This window comes from Colius striatus, chromosome 1, assembly GCF_028858725.1.
Source record: "Colius striatus isolate bColStr4 chromosome 1, bColStr4.1.hap1, whole genome shotgun sequence".
NCBI lineage: Eukaryota > Metazoa > Chordata > Aves > Coliiformes > Coliidae > Colius > Colius striatus.
Genome location: NC_084759.1, coordinates 66,887,914 through 66,905,262, shown reverse-complemented (window position 1 = coordinate 66,905,262; position 17,349 = coordinate 66,887,914). Strand labels below are relative to the sequence as shown.

The following is a 17,349-nucleotide window of genomic DNA, read 5'->3' as shown; positions in this document are numbered from 1 at the left end:
ATAATTAGAGGCTAGGAGAGTTATCTTTGCACCTGAAGTTTTAAGCTTTCCACATTATTACACTTTTGCTCTCTAAACATCTGCTATTCACTTCTGGCTGACACAGATACTGATATAACCCACGTGAAAAAATTTCGATATGCCATATGACAGCTAGGCTTACAATAGTTTAAGGAGTTTCCAAAGATGCTACCAAAAAACATACTTAGAAGAAAACATATTTGTTCAACTTTTAAATTAATGAGCAATTCATTTGAGTTGAATCTTGACTATATACCTAACTTCCAAAATCTGAAGCTTTTAGTTAACTTCAGTTCTCTCTCCAGTTTCACTAGAAAGATGGAACAAGAAGAATATATCTGCTGAATTTATATCCTTTGCTTTTCAGTAATAGATTTCTATCAGTTTTTATAAATCAAGTGAGCATTTTACAGAAGAGTCTAAACTATATGCAATAAAAAAATGTAATTGCTCTTTTGAAAGGGCATTTTCACAGAATGTTCCCAATCCATATTTGCTTAACAGTGAGTACCTATGATGTTTTTGCAAGTTAGGTCTGAACCAATAACTTGACTCACATCCCTAACTTTTTGCAGGAGCTGATTGCCTTTGTTAAAAGAATCTACCTCTTGATCCCTAGAGCAGCAATGAATTCCATTACAAAGATGTGCTTACGATACACTGGAAATACTAAAGCTTTAGAAAGAGTTGAGTTGCAACAGTGAAGAACATGAACACAGGCTTCTTTAGTCATTTGAACAGGCAACTCAACCTTGTCAGTTACCATCTTCTCATCTAAATTGTGATATCTGTTTTTTATCAGTGTAGGTGGACCTAGCATTAGCAGGGAGAAAAGATAAGGAGCAAAATCTTGCATGCTTTGACAGTTCACATTTGCCTGAAGGTATATGTCTGTACCAGCTTCTTGCAATGGAAAGTGCTCCAGGAAATTCTGCTGTAAAGATTTGGCGCCAAGTAACACTCTGCTTGCGTAGAACATTGTGGCTTGATAATCCGCAGCCTGGAGAGCATCCCTTAGGTGATTATTGCTTGGGATGTAGGTTCTTTAAAGGTGTCTGGTGCACACTGCTTTACTTGAATGCTACCATATCTGATAGCAGAAAAAACAAGTGAGGTTTGGCAAACATAAAGCTTCAACAGTATAAGGAAAGCTGTATCTGAGCAAACCATAATACTGGACTCATTGTTTCAAAATCAGAATTATCAACAAATAGTAAAATAAACCAATAAAACATAATCCTAGCAATAGAATTTGTTTTTTAGTGACTTCTGCCTTTATCACCTAAAATTATTCTGTGGTAGATTGGTCTGGAATCTGAAGTTAGTGAACTACGATGTCTGTCACAGCTGCTACTTTAATAATTCTTTTATAGACTTTAGCCTCTCAAATATACTGTTTTATAGTCCTCTCTTTTCAGAACTCTAAAAGTGTGAAGGCCTTAAAAGATTGTTAACGTTTGAAACATTCCCTGAGATAATGAGCTTTACTTCCAAACTACTTTTTTGACAAGAACAGACTGCCCCTTCAGTATTACCTGTTCATTCAACATAGTTTTCTTGGCTTTGTGGTGTTTCACACATTATGCATCACAAAAAGTGCCACTTAAGTAAACTCTGATCTTAGATTTTCAGTACACAGCTGATTCTCTGTAGAGGATAGAATCAATAACACTGGTTATGTTGTTTTTTCACATGTAATAGTGAACCGCTCAGAGCAATACAGTACTTAAATCTACCTCATCTTCTTTTGCTTCCTGCTGTTGCGGTTGGTGAGAACCATTCTGCTTGATTCTTGTTTTCGGCTCTTGAGCTCCTCTTATGAAGACTGGTTGGAGTACATTATAATGGAGAAGAATGAGGATTTAGTCTTCTTGGGGAGCTACTGAACATGCTCTGGGCAAGCAAAAGAGTTGCAACAAGGTGCTAAGAGCATGTCCTCCACTGGGGAGAATGAGAAATTGCAGAGAGAACTAGGGAACCAGCAGCAGATTCTTGGGAGAGACTGAAATAGCTTCTTTCAGTGTTGGAGGGATTGGACTTTTTTGTGTTGGTAGATTAGGGAGTATTTGTTTAAAAAATGACTATTTTCTCTGAACAACGAATTCACTGCAAAATTGCTGTTATAAAAGCTTCCTTATGCCTTTCACAGTCACCAAGCAGATAAAATACTCAAGCCCGTCTGTATAGATGTCAGTGAAGGAGTGTTTGAAGCAGTGGGTTCAGAATTCAAAGGTTACTGGGTATTTTCTTGTCAGCAGACACTTGTTCAGTTTTGCTTTTGTGGTTGGTTGTTGGGTTTTCTTGTTGTTGTTTTGGTGGGGTTTTTTGTTGGGGGGAGGGCAGATGTAGATGGGGAACTTTGGAGGGCTGTCTCATTTCGATTCCTCTAGTCTGCTAAGATTTTTTCCTAGCAAACAGGTATAGATTTACTGTTTGATTCAATTGATTACAGTGCAGCAGTTATAGCAGTTAGTGCAAAACATTACAGCTGGTAAACCATCTCCCTTTCATATTCGCCCTGGGTGGAAATGGAAGAGGTTGAAGACTTGTTGGGCAAGCTTAAGGCTCATAAGTCAATGGGTCCTGATGGGATGCATCCTAGAATGCTGAGCAAGCTGGCTGATGTGGTTGCTAAACCTCTTTCTGTCATTTATGAACAATCATGGAGGATAACCAAGGTGCCTGAGGACTGGAGAAAAAACAGTTTCACTCCAGTCTTCAAAAAGGGCATGAAGGACAACCCAGGAAACTACAGGCTGGTCATTCTAACCTCCATCCCTGGAAAGGTGATGGAACAACTCATCCTGAATGTTATCACTAAACATATGAAGGAAAAGATGGTTATCAGGGGGAGTCAACATGGATAGGCTTCTATGAGCACATAACTGGCTGGCTAAATGAGGGGAGAGCAGCAGATGTCATCTTCCTTGACTTCAGCAAGGCTTTTGACATTGTTTCCCATAACTACGTCATCAGAAAGCTCAAGCAGTGTGGGTTGGATGAGTGGACAGTGAGGTGGATCGAGAGCTGGCTCAATGACAGAGCCCAGAGGGTGGTGATCAATGGCAAAGAGTCGAGTTGGAGGCCTGTGGCCAGTGGAGTTCCACAGGGATGGATTCTGGGGCCAGTCTTGTTCAACATCTTCATCAATGACCTGGATGAGGGAACAGAGTGTACCCTCAGCAAGTTGGCTGATGACACCAAACTGGGAGGATTGGCTGATTCCCCAGAAGGCTGTGCTGCCATTCAGCAGGATCTCGACCGGCTTGAGAGTTGGGCAGAGAGGAAACTCATGAGGTTCAACAAGGATACGTGCAGAGTCCTGGATCTGGAGAGGAACAGCCCCCTGCACCAGTACAGGCTGTCAGTCAAACTGCTGAAGAGCAGCCCTGCAGAGAGAGACCTGGGAGTCCTGATTGATAATGAACTAACCATGAGCCAGCAATGTGCCCTCGTGGCCAAGAAGGCCAATGGCATCCTGGGATGCATCAAGAAGAGTGTGGCCAGCAGGTCGAGTGACGTTCTGCTCCCTCTCTACTCTGCCCTGGTGAGGCCTCATCTGGAGTCCTGTGTCCAGTTCTGGGCTCCTCAGCTCAAGAGGGACAGGGAACTTCTGGAGAGTCCAGCACAGGGCCACCAAGATGATCAGGGGACTGGAACATCTTTCTTATGAGGAAAGGCTGCGGGAACTGGGGCTGTTTAGTCTAGAGAAGAGGAGACTGAGGGAAGATCTTATTAACATTTACAGATATCTAAAGGGTGGGTGTCAGGAGGTTGGGACATCCCTTTTTTCTATAGTAGCTAGTAACAGGACAAGGGGTAATGGGATGAAGCTGGAACACAAAAAATTCCACTTAAACATAAGAAAAAACTATTTTACTGTGAGGGTGAGGGAGCCCTGGCACAGGCTGCCCAGAGGGGTTGTGGAGTCTCCTTCCTTGGAGGTCTTCCAGACCCGCCTGGACATGTTCCTATGCAACCTGATCTAGGTGAACCTGCTTCTGCAGGTGGATTGGACTAGATGATCTCTAAAGGTCCCTTCCAACCCCTACTATTCTATGATTCTATGATGCCCATGTATACTGGCAACAGATAGGAATACATATGAATATGTTATGGCTTAGCATCAATGTTGGTTTTGTATCGGTTTTAAGCAAGAAGAGAAATTGTTGACTTCAATACTAGTTAAGGCAGAGAAGTCAAAATGAGATTTTGACAGTGAAAGTAGGATCAAGATCAAATATTCACTGATGGAGACATGAAATTCGGAGGACTCAGCAAGCAAAGCAGAGAGATTTACAGCAGTAGACTGTAGGAATATTCTACTGTTAGTGATTGTGCAGTTTATTGAAGTTTAATAAATGTGTCTTTAAGTTAGTACCATGGTCCTTAGCATGTCTCTCTTTAGCCTGTAAAGACAGTAGGAGACTCTGTTACTGCAATCACTTTGTAAATTGTGGCATAGTTTGATTACTGTCACTAAATCCTCCATTCAGTGCCACCTCTAATTTACAGCAAACTTTTGTTGCATTCTATTGAGACGCCCTTTCTGCCTCCAAGTTGAAAAACTTAGCAACTGCAATAGCATTTATTAATTTGGCCTGTTAAGGTTAACTGAAGATGGCAAAAAAACTGCCTATTACTGGTGTTGTCACTTCAGGTACTACAGATAGTGATTCTTACCAATTTTTTTGTGATCCTTGCAATGTTTGAAGCAAGTGACATGGGATGGAGTGCTGCATGGAATACGTGTAGCCTGCAAGTTAAGAGTTAATTATTTTGAATTACAAAATTTAATTCGGAGCAAATTGTAATCTATGTACTTTATTAGTGCTTTGGTGCTGATGCTTAACACATGTGCTAAAAGGCAGGAAACAAGTCTAAAGAGGTACCAATGTCTGAAAAGAAATTGATTAAGATGAAGCATTTATTGTTATGTCAGCTGTTGTTTATATCTTGTTAATGAAAAAGTGTACTGTTGTGTAACTGTTGGACTTCTGTATTTTAGACTTCTTAATTTCTGGATTTTCTCTCAAGCATTTCTTTTATTTTCCTAAGATATGAATTCAAATGCAGTATACAAATAAAATAGTTGCTGTGCATGTCTGTAATTCTGTAGACCATAGTATAAAATATATTACTTGAAAAATTCTGGGTTCTGGATAAGACTACTTACAATCTATTGGGGGAAAAAAGTGCTTAGAGTTTCATCTAGGGTGTATTCTGTTTTAAGTTGCTGTGTGAAACCTTTCTTAAAATAATTATTTAGAGGTGACTTACATAGGAATAGACAATTTCTGACTATGAAGTAAAAAAAAATGAAAAACAGAATTTAAGTTTGGATAGGTGTCATTTTAGAGGATGATGAATTTTAGGTAAGCCTTCAGGAAAAGTAATCAATAAAATAATAGAAGATGTGTTAACTATATAATTCTTCAAGGTAGAATTTTCATATTGTACTTGAAAAATCTCTTTAAGCAAAGTTCTATTGTCAGTGTTTATCATTCCTATCTGCTTTAATGGGACAAAGCCCAAAGCTCTATTTGCCAGAACTTTAACACTGTAAAAATATTTTCTGTCTGTTTCAACAGGCCAGTTGGAATGCCAAAAATGGAAAAAGTTTACCTACATAACCCTAGCTCAGAAGAAACAATTACGTTAGTATCAATATCTGCTACAACCTCACATTTTCATGCATCATTTTTTCAAAATAGGGTAAGTGTCTTCCCTCATTCAAGCCCACATGGGATCTTGGTTTCCCTCCTTTATTTGAGTGAACTACTTACTGTAGTAATTGCATACCTAAAAGTATTAAGATAGTACGGTTCATGATTTCATGTCAGTTACCAAGCAAATTTGAACAAGCACAAAAACCTCACACAAGCCCTGCTAGAAGAGCTAGGACTATGATGTAAGTGTATACTATAAGCAATGGTTAACAGCAGATCTCCTTTGTTGCTGAAATAACTAAGTGTACATTGCCTTACAGCACATAAAGGAACAAGATGTTCTTATAATTTCTCTGACAATTTTAAGTCCAGTGGAGTTATGAGGGAGTCACTTGAGCTACTGTAATCATGTTACTTGCAAGTTAAAAAGCATGGTGTCAGTGAGATTAACTCTTAACTACATTGGTGTCGGATATAGTCCTCTAGTTTCAGTTTTGTCTGCAGTGCTTGTGGCTTAGCAGGGGCCTTGTAAACATTAGAAACTTGAAAAAAAAAAACCCTGCTTGTAAGCAATTGTTCTCACTTATGGAAGTCTTAGAGTAATTGCTTTTCTCCAATGTTCTGTAAAATGTCAGTCCAAAGTACTTCTGTGATATGCTGAACTCTAAACTAAGAATTCAGCCTAAAAGCTCAATTAAATATGATCCTTCACTAGATAACAGTTGTAAAATAGATATTTTTAGTATTTTGTTACACATTTTTATTTATCTAAAACTTCTGCTTTTTTTTCCTTTTCCCCAAATAGGCAGTAGACTTTCTAGCTTTTATTTTCACATAAAGGACACACAAAAACTATTGTTTATCTGCAGGGTGGAATGTCTTCCATAAACAACTTGCTTATTCCTCTGTTTGATTGCTACTATTTTTTTTTTCTCCAGAAAATTCTTCCAGGAGGGAATACATCATTTGATGTAGTTTTCCTTGCAAGAGTAGTGGGAAACGTAGAGAACACTTTATTTATTAATACTTCTAATCATGGGGTATTTACTTATCAGGTAAGAGAATTACTCTCTTTCTGAAAAAGTTATGAAGTGGGAATCAACTAGGGCTGTATCTTTTATGGCATGATTAACCATCCAAAGATATTTGCACAGTATTTGAGGGATTTTTTTATCAGCTCAGTTCAAGAAGTTTCCATAGGTGCTGCTTGTTGTCACACAGAGGTATACCACTGTAAATATCTGTAGGGCAGTACTGTAAGCCAGATTGATGAAATTGTGTGGCATTAAAATCCTCCCACCAACTTTTTTGTGTTATGTTCTTTTAGTGGCTTCTTGCTCATTCTTTACCTATGTATTTATCTGGTCCAGTGACAAGGCAATGTTATTCATTAAGCTGGCAAAAAATGACTCGCTTGAGATTCAGAAAGATAAACCAGACAGATGAAAGAGTCTGAAAAGTGAAATAAATCCTCTTGTTGAAAAAATATTACTCTTACTGTGACAGTGTTTTGAAAACAACAACAAAAACACTTCCCATATGGATAGTCTGTCCCATAGTGCTGTGATTAAAGCATATTTCACATCTTCTTAACCTTTAGCTGATATCTAGTGTTTTCAGAGTATCAGGAAAAAAAAGACGGTATTATGCCTTCCTGTGTTCTGAATATGTCAGCGTTGAGTAAGTAGGGACTATGAGAAATATCATTTAGTTGCAAATGAAACCAGTTTCTCTATTTCAGTGCTTTAGCATGATGCTAGTTTTAAGTGTTTCGTTACAAGTAAGCTATGAAAATAATAAAAAAGAGTAGTTGGTAGTAGTACTCTTGGCACACATATGTTAGGCTCTGCAACAATTACATGCAGCTACTTTAAGCTTGTTTTTTTCTTTAACTAGGTATTTGGCATTGGAGTACCGAACCCCTATCGACTGCGCCCATTTATTGGGGCACGAGTTCCTGTAAATAGCAGTTTCTCTCCTATAATAAACATACATAATCCTCACAGTGAACCTTTGCAGGTGAGAGAAAACCATTAATTGCTTGTTTTTGATATTAAACTGAAAATTTTATTGGTTTAGTACTTCTTAAACTTTTATTTGAACTTTAAAGCTGTTTGAGACAAGTATTTCATATTATGTAATTTTTTTCTGTTTAAATGCAGATCAGTTGTTTTAGAAATTATGGATTATGCTTACAGATCTCTTAATTTGCTGAATTTGGGGTTTTTTGTGAAATGTCTGTTTTAAAATGGTCATAATTGCTGCAAAAGAAATAATTTCACTTCACTGGTAGTTAAGCAAAATACTGAAGCAAACAGTGTGAAATAGGTCTTGTATTTTTAATCCAGGCATGCCTCTTAGCTCCCTTCTGGTTGCTTCACACAGCATAAAGTGTCTTTATGATGTTACCCCTAGTATGTAACGTTGACGAGCATTCTTACGTTAAGACAGAGTTGATGTCTGTACCTAACCAAATAATAAACGCTGTCTGATTCTGTTAAGTGATCCACAAACTGTGAAATGCTACAGAAAGCATATCAAGTGTAGCAATAGCAAACGGCTATATCATTGTTAAAACTGAATTTCTAAGATATTCCAATGGTCAGATAGTTGCTTACCCCTTGTATTGCACATTATAACATCTGATGGTCAGAACAGAATCCCTTTGAAGCTGAGTGGTAACGTTTTCCTGTTATCCATTTCAGGTGGTAGAAATGTATTCCAGTGGAGGTGATCTCCATCTAGAGCTTCCAACAGGTCAGCAAGGAGGTACAAGGAAGCTATGGGTGAGTAGTCATGCTGCAGGAACTGGGGCTATATAGTCTATAAGAGACTGAAGCAGCATGTCATTAGTATTTATAAGTATATAAATGGCAAGTGTCAGGAGGTCGGGGCATCCCTTTTTTCGATGGTATCTAGCAACAGGACAAGGAGTAATGGGATGAAGCTGGAACACAAAAAGTTCAATTTAAACATAAGAAAAAATTATTTTACTGTGAGAATGAGAGAGCCCTGGCACAGCCTGCCCAGGGAGGGTGTAGAGTCTCCTTCCTTGAAGGTCTTCAAGACCCGCCTGTACACGTTCCTGTGCAACCTGATCTAGCTGGACCTGCTTTGGCAGGTGGTTGGGCTAGATGATCTCTAAAGGTCCCTTCCAACCCCTACCACTCATTCAGTGATGATACAGCACATTGTACTTTTTGGGAAGAATTTCTTTTGATATTATTGTAGGCTTTATGTATATTTTACCAACTTCTTCTCATGTAATCATTAGAAATATCCCATAAAAAATGAACGGATAATTGCATGGTATTAGGAATTGAAGGAAAAGTTTAATTAAAAGAAGCCAGCTGTATTGAGTTGTGCTTTTAGAAATGAGAGGAATAAGTCAAATAAATTACACCTACCCAAGCATTCAGGTCAATGTAGTCCTGATGGCCTGTGAGCTATATCCAGCCAACAGGAAAAATATACAGAGTTTTAATTTTTTTTTTTAATCTGAGAAAATCCTTCCTGCAAGTCACTGTGAATGCATACATGGGTTGAAAGAGCAGCTGAGCAAACTTAGGGAAGAAGACTCTATTAAGGACTACTAAGTAAAACAGCAGTGTGTCTAGCTGCAGTAAATCCTTAGATCATGAGTCAAGAACGGCTGGAAATTGTTCTGGAAAATATTCCTACATGCATGCCCTGAAGTTACTCTTTATTCCTGATGTCTGCTGCTGAAGATGGGGTAGTGAGTTGGATGGACTCACAGTCTGGCCTATTAAATCTGTTGCTATGTTCTTCATTTACCGTGGTTTTGAAGTAACACATACTGATATCTTTAAGTGAAAGCATCCTGAAAGTAAAGTATTAGCTCTGTGCTATGTGTTATGCTATTGGTAATGTCCAACCAGATGCAAAGTCTATTTTCCTCTAATTAGATTTATTTCTTTTTTTGATTACTGTTATTTAGCTGGGAGAGAGTTCAAAGTCATTGGGCTCCAAAACTTGTTTCTTGCTAAATTCTATAATTCCAGTCACTGACAGTTACATCTGTTGTAATGACTAAAGCCAGGAGTTTTCCAACTGAGCTAAGGACAATCACAAAACTTAATTTCTGGCGTTTCTGGAGAAAGTCCATGAGAATGTTAGTGTGTTAGTTTTAGATAAAACAGTTTCAAACAAGTGAGTATGAATACAGATCACAAGCAGCTTTAAAAGAATGCAGTGGAAAGAGTAAATAGATGCTGAGGGTTAGATGTAAACATTGAAATGCATTTGTAAAAATGAAGGTCCTGGTGTTTTGGCACCATTTTAGTCAAGTGGTATTGTCTCTTCCTTGTCAAAAGGCTCAAGGGGAATGTTGAACTCTAGCCATTAGTAGAAAATGTGTTAGAGCCACAAACAAAAGAAGTTTTTTAAATGTCTGCTTCATTTCTAATGGTTTCTTGAGCATGTAGATTTTCAGCTTCCGTAGGCCAGGTGGGCAGCTGAAGCAATCGTGACATGCATGTGAAAGCTTCCAGTGTAGGTTACTGCTGGTCAGCACTAATCCTCATTTTTTTCATATTGGCTACTGATATTTCAAAACAATAGGGCAACTAGAAGAAATTAAATTACTAGGAGGAAACACCCAGATATATCATTGTATTGGCTATGTCAAGAGCTGTACTGCAGTTAGAAAAAGCTGCAAAGTAGAATACATTTGAAATACATTGGTAATACTTTGACATATGGATGTATGTCATTGTCTAAAATTGTTTTATGCTAAATTTTTGGATGATTGGATGAAGTAGTCTGCATATGCAGGAGTATTTTTGTAACCACTGTTACTTTAAGGACCTGACAAACCGTGGCTCCCTGGTTACAGCTATGGAAGAGTCAAATCCCATCCTTTGAAACATTAATGAATGTTTGCACTATATTAGGTCTGAATAAGTGTGAAAACAGAACTTGAAAGCTTCTTACTTTAGGAACTCAGCAAGTGGTAGCATTTGAAACTAGTTACTTTAAATTTCAACAGTTTTCAAAGAGTATGTCTACAGTCATTACGCTATAGAAACTACATCTTAACCTCCAAAATAGATTGATACAAGCTTGTACTACAGAAAGCAGAGATGTATAAGGTGGTCACCACCTGTATGGATTACATCCTAACCAGTTTCTTTCATCAAAAACACAAAAGAAAAGTTGTCAACTGAAACATCAATCAATGCAAGAACTACTTATCAAAAATTCCTACTTTCTGACATATTTATTTGCATTTAAATTGGAAGAAGCTCCAATTTCAAGTCAAGGTTTTCATCTTCTCTTTAAAAAAAAAAAAGAAAAATCCAATTCCTTGGCCCTTCTGTAATGTGTTGGGGAAGAATATGAAATGTTAGTATGTCAACTATGGTTCTGGTCTTGTGCTGAAGCTGTGATCAGCAGTTACAAAAAGAGTTGCCTTTCAGACCCTGAATGCAGGTTGGAACTGATGGAATAGGCTTGGTACAAAAACAGTGTGTTTTGACTTTTTGGTGTAAATTGATTGGTGACTAATAAACCTGCAGCTCTGCAAGTTTCTGGCTACTTCAACTTTCTACACTGTTTCACGTTGTGTTTAGCACAGAAACTGTATGCTTTGTATTTGCTCTGGAGAAAAAAACCAATTAGAATATGCAAACCAAATATTTAATGTTACTGCTTTCAATAACATTTAGATAAATAGTTTCTGTTTATTGGTAGATTCTGTAAATCTAGTCTACTGTGTTTTTACAATTTTAATACATAAAACTTATTCAAATAGGACGTGAAAGTTCTCTTGAATAAATCTATTTTTAATCAGTGTCATATTAGATGATTACTAAATATAATGGTAATATTAATATCAGGCAGCCTATTTCTTACTACTATTGAAGCTTTTTCTCTTAATACAATTATATTTGGTGCTTCTATTGCTCTTTTTTTGTGTGGCAGCTTTTTTTTGCAATCGCTGCATTCTCATAGATGTTCTCTGATTATTTATCAGGAAATACCTCCCTATGAAACAAAAGGAGTGATGAGAGCCAGCTTTTCTTCAAGAGAAGCAGATAATCACACAGCCTTCATTAGAATAAAAACAAATGCCTCAGACAACACAGAATTTATCATTCTGCCTGTTGAAGTAGAAGTTACAACAGGTTTGGAGAAAAGTGGTGGGGTTTGGGGGAGGGGGAGTGGGTTGTTGGTTTTAAGTTACTCAACTTAATTAACTTGTAGTTTAATAAGAAAATGATTTTTTTTTTTTTTTTCTTAAAGCACCAGGAATCTATTCATCAACAGAAATGCTAGATTTTGGTACTCTGCGAACACAAGGTAAACTGTCCTTCAGATCTCATAGTATTTATAAGGAGCTGGGTGGGGAGGAGAAAGACCAGTTATTTTTGTACTATTCAGGGTTGCTTGTGCAATTGATGCTTTTAAAATGCCAGTTACAGAAGCAGGATAGCAATGTGTTGCAGCAGTGCACCAGTGTATTCACCTGCAAGTATACTCAAGATGTGTACAAGCAAACAGTAGTTAGCACATATAGTTGTAAGACTAGTAAGAACATTAGCCTTACAGCAGTGGGTGGCCTAGTCTGAAAGCATTGTCAGTTTACTTAATTGTGAACTTGTTTTGAAAGATTTGTTTATGTTTGTATAAGTGTTAATACTTTTCAGACACAGGGAATAGTGCTGCTTAGGCATTTGTGCCTAATATTTTACACTTTAATAGTTAGTGAAATAATAATTAAAAAATATGTCAGTAATAAAAATGAAGATATCCTTTGAAAATGCAAAAGGGACTCATTACTCAAGCAAAACAGTACATATCTTCATGCAACTTAAAAAGGTAGCCTCTAAAGTAATTTTCCTTGCAAGTTACTTAACATATAAAGAGATTTGTTTCTGCTGAATATTGGGGCATCTGGCAAAACCCTTCACTGTAGTATTTTTAGCCTGTTCATTACTTAATATGTGAGAAATATGAGCAGAAGCATATAATATCTACTAATACAAAAAAATGCAATTTTTTAAGTGGGTCACATTCTTCGGACTAGCTCTTTTGACTGGCTGTAACTGTCATGTCGGCATAACTTATGTTAAAATAGCCTAATAGTCAGATGTGATTTTTGTTCTTTAACAGATCTGCCAAAAATTTTAAATCTGCATTTATTAAATTCAGGAACAAAAGATGTGCCAATTACAGTAAGTTTTATTTCCTTTTGTTTTGAAACTTTGTGTTCAGATTTACTTTCTCTCATAAAAATGTTTCTTTCACAGATTCACCATGTAGTGTTCAGAATTAGAAGCTAGGTGATGTGTGACTGAAAAAGTAAGACAAATAATCCATGTGCATGGTAAAACTGATGTGTTTCATAGCCTTTTTTGAATGGCTGTTTCAGTATTTATAGGCTGTGCCTGCAGTATCTGAGCCTCTGGAAGCTTTTATACTTGAAAACAGTAACTCCAGTTTGATGAACAAGAGATTAATGCAGAGTCTCATCACATACTCAATGAGAGTGTATAAAGTAGTTGCCCAACATAATCTTTTAAGATGAGCAAAGAGTAGCTTTCAAGAACAGGCTGTAAAATTACCCTTGTTTTCTTGAGCTTATCTGCTTTGTAGCTTGAAATGAGAAAAGAGCCTGCAAACACTTCAGAGCCCTTTCCAGTGAGATCACTGCAGCTGCACATGAAGTGCAGCCAGCTTCAGAATTCTAGGTTTCGGATTTTCTACTTTCTATTTTTATTACAGTATTTTTGGCTCTAATCTAGTACTCTGTCTCTAATTCATACCTTTTTTTCCCCTGTAATTTTTTCACTCTGCACTGTTTTTTTTACTTCTTCCTCCTTCCCTTACTGTCTTCCTTGTTTTCCAGATTTGATTGTATAGCTAGCTATACCTTTTGCCAATGCACTTCAGGAAGTGTTGAAATTTTGAAAAGAAACCAGAGGAACCAGAAGAAGGATTGGCAAAGGCTTCTTAAAGAGCTCTTGGAAAGCATTTCTGTGTTTAGAAAGCTTATAGCTGTAACTCTAGGGAATAGTTTTTCAACAGAAGAGGCCTAACAAAAACTTAGAATAAGATACTGTAAACTGAGGATAGAGAAATTTAAATTGGAAATGGGACACATTTTTAGTAATGAGGATAACTTTAGTCCATTGCAATGCTTGCTAAGTTGTTGTCCACTAATTACTTTGAAGTCAATAGAAACTCATAATATAGTGCAGGCAGAACTTAATTCACAGAAGTCCTAATGCTTGTTGCATTAATGAGGTCAGGTACTCCTATAAAATCTCTTGTGACCTTGTAAGATATGGAGTAGCTTCCATGGAGGGTGTGTTTTTTTAAAAAAAAGACCTGTATATGATTTTTACAATCAGAAAGTTGGTCATTTTATTTAAAGGATTTTTCCAACTGTGTCTACTGTCTTACATCACATCCATCTTCCCAAGTTTTTGGCATAGGGACAGGGCTTGTGGGTTTTTTGGTCGATGTTTGTGCTTTTTTTTCTTTTTTATTTAAAGTGTGTAATATAATCCTTGGGATAACTAAAATAACCATATATTCAAACCATCAGTATCACTTCTAATATCTGGTAATATAATGCCAAATTCATATGCCTCTTAAAAAAACCAAACACTAACCTTTTTTTTTCCTTAAAGCTATGGTTTTTAGAAGGCTATTATTTGATAACCATTACATATGTCATAGCAGAACTTTTCTAGATTAATTACTCTTTTACAGTGTATTAAAGCAGTAAATTTGACAATCTTAAAACCTCTAGGAATCACTCTTGCAATGATAAAGTTAACACGTAAGTCCAGATATGTATTTTTCAGTGTGTCACATATGGCACATCAAGTCAATTGTTCTGCTTGTAAGGGCACAGCTTTGTTGCAAGGGTTAAAACCTCTATAGCATTTGAACCACTATGTGAATTTCTGCTGTTATTCCAATCAAGGACTTTCAAAGGGGTGAGCAGGAATTAAGGAATTTTGAAGAAATCTGTTGAATAACTTACTTTTAGGAAAGTCTGAGAAATGGACTTCCGACCCTTTAGAGCTAGAGTTTAAAAGCAGTGAGGTAGAGCTGTGTGACAAATTTCATCTTAATGTCAGAAGAAAAGGCCAAGGCTATATTTAGCACATATTTAGACTGGATGCTGGAGGAACTAAATATCTTCAGGTCATCTATGTATGAGAGACCACTAATACTGTTGCCAGAGTGGTAGCTGTTCTGTCTTCAAGTACTTAGTCATGCTGTGACCCAATGAATTGGTGGAGGAGAATAATGGCAAGTCACTTCTTTTTTGAGTTCTAAAACTCTTTATAAAAACTTCCTTGATTACATTTTCTAGGGTTTCCTCCATGATTAGGGAGAAGCATGTTTGTTTCATGACTGGGTGAACTGTTGTTGTGCTGCAATAATTAAACCATACTGTCAAAAAATCTGGTAAATGCAGATTGTTGAACACTTTTATTTCTTCTCTAAAATGAAAGTTTTGTTTCCTTAAGGCAGTTTAAACCTGTTTGATTGCTAAAAGCAAAGTCACACTTCAAAAATTTGAGCTTCTGATCATGTTTCGTGCAAAATGAACCAGGAGCTTCAGGTCAGCCATATGTTGAAGCTGAGTTCTGCCAGTTTGAAAATAGAAGTGCTTGTATAGAGCATTATTTACTTCTATCACCATTCACAAACTTTAGGGTCGAGTTTTTTTCTCTTATCAGCCTGTGAGAAGTAGTTTACTTGTGTTTTGTGTTCAATCTGCACATTTGAGTGTACACATCTCAAAGTTACCAAGGGAAAGTTACTTTAAATATTAAAATCTAGTAGTAGTTTATTCAGTTACTGTTCTGGGTGGGGTGCTTTATGGTGAAGATGAACTTTAGCTAGTTAGGTGCATCTCTTTCAACTGAAGGCCAAGTTACTACTGACAAAATAATTACTTCTGTAAAAGTGAATAAACCAGTACAGAGTTAATTCTGAACGCTAACAGAACCAATCTTAGTCTGCCTATAGCCAGAGGCTTTTTCTTCTTGCAGCAGGGTATCTATGTCTTTATCTGTAATCAAAAGCCTACAGCTTGCTCAGCCTTTAGAGCGGTACATTTAATGGCCTCATTTTCTGCTTTTCTGCTGCTTATGCTAAATATTGAGTGTATCTTCATACAGCAAGGTTAGAAACTGTCACTGGGACACTCCATGGGAGAGCCATGTGTTACTAAAGCATTCCCCACAGAAGTTGCTGGTAGGAGATTTGTTGATAGAACTTGTCTAGCGTTATTCTCATGGCCTATCCAGATTTGATGATGCTTAAGGCATATCTCAGAACAAGTTTTGCTTGAGGTCTGCTTGAGGTGGGTTAGACTCTGAGGAAAGTGAAGTTAAAAGGATTCTTAAGGATGTTTGATTTTTTTTAAATTTTCTTAATTCTGTATTGCCTTTTATAGAACATAATCAGAAAACAAACAAAAAGTGTGTATGATGTAGTTAAGGAATTTTCAACAAAACAGTGTAAATTCCTTAATTAATTATCTGTAGAAATTTTGAGTAAATACATCTAGGTTTGCTACACTTTTGATTTAAGAGATGTGCCTCTGAAACCTGCCAGTTTCTGGCTACAGGCTGTCCTTTTGAATATTTCTGATTTGATTTACTAAATGAAATAATTTCAAACCACCCTTTTGCATGAAAGACTAGAGAGCAGCTCCACAGATAGGGCCCTGGGAGTTCTGGTGGATGGCAAACTAAACATAAGCTGGTGATGTGCTCTTATCAATGGCAGGCCAATGGCATTCCAGGGTGCAGCCAGAAAAGCATGGTCAGCAGGTCCAGAGAGTTTCTCCTCCTGCTCTATTCTGCCCTGGTAAGGCCACATCTGGAGTACTGTGTCCAGTTCTGGCCTCCCCAGCTCTAGAGGTACAGGGAACTTCTGGAGAGTCCAGTGGTGGGCCACCAAGATGATCAGGGACTGAAGCATCTTTCTTAGGAGGAGATTTGGAGCTATTTGGCCTGGAGAAGGGAAGACTGAGAGGGGACCTTATCAACACTTACAAATACCTAAAGGGTGGGTGTCGAGGATGGAGCAAGGTTTTTTGTCTGTAGTGCCCAATGACAGGGCAAGAGGTAACAGGTACTTGCTGGAACACAGGAAGTTCCACTTAAACACAAGGAAAAACTTCTTTCCTGTGAGGGTGAGGGAGCCCTGGCACAGGCTGTCCAGGGAGGATGTGAAGTCTCCTTCTCTGGAGGTTTGCAAAACATACCTGAACATATTTTTGTGTGACCTGATCCAGGTGATTGGACTAGATCTCTAGAGGTCACTTCCAACCCTACCATTCTGTGGAAAGAGCTGCTAGAAATGGCTATCCTTTGTGCCATGCAAGAGTTGTAAACTTGAGTACAGCTTTGATTTTGTCTTCTTTAAGAGGGTTTGTTTTTAAGCCACATCAAGATCTCAGTTTTGTAGTGTGGATTTCATTAGAAAAAAATTGTGAAAATTGTGAATTGACTCATGAAGAGAAATAGCAAATATATGCACCACATGTATGCAGATGGTGGACAAAGGTCAGTACTATAAATCCAAATAACACAACCTCTAGTTAATGCAGATTATTCATTAGCTGCAGGAGCAGTGCTGTTTCGTCTTAAGGATCATGCAGTCT

The 17,349-nt window shown here is 37.4% G+C and overlaps 1 protein-coding gene across 1 annotated transcript in view; it reads left to right on the top strand.

Moving 5' to 3' along the window:
* Positions 1–17,349, top strand: part of TMEM131 (transmembrane protein 131) — a 96,594-nt gene that overhangs the window by 42,598 nt on the left and 36,647 nt on the right. The window contains exons 5-11 of the mRNA XM_061998021.1: positions 5,613–5,736; positions 6,629–6,745; positions 7,587–7,709; positions 8,396–8,476; positions 11,686–11,836; positions 11,955–12,011; positions 12,825–12,886. Coding sequence (XP_061854005.1) covers positions 5,613–5,736; positions 6,629–6,745; positions 7,587–7,709; positions 8,396–8,476; positions 11,686–11,836; positions 11,955–12,011; positions 12,825–12,886 — 715 coding nt within the window. The remainder of the gene's footprint in view (positions 1–5,612; positions 5,737–6,628; positions 6,746–7,586; positions 7,710–8,395; positions 8,477–11,685; positions 11,837–11,954; positions 12,012–12,824; positions 12,887–17,349) is intronic.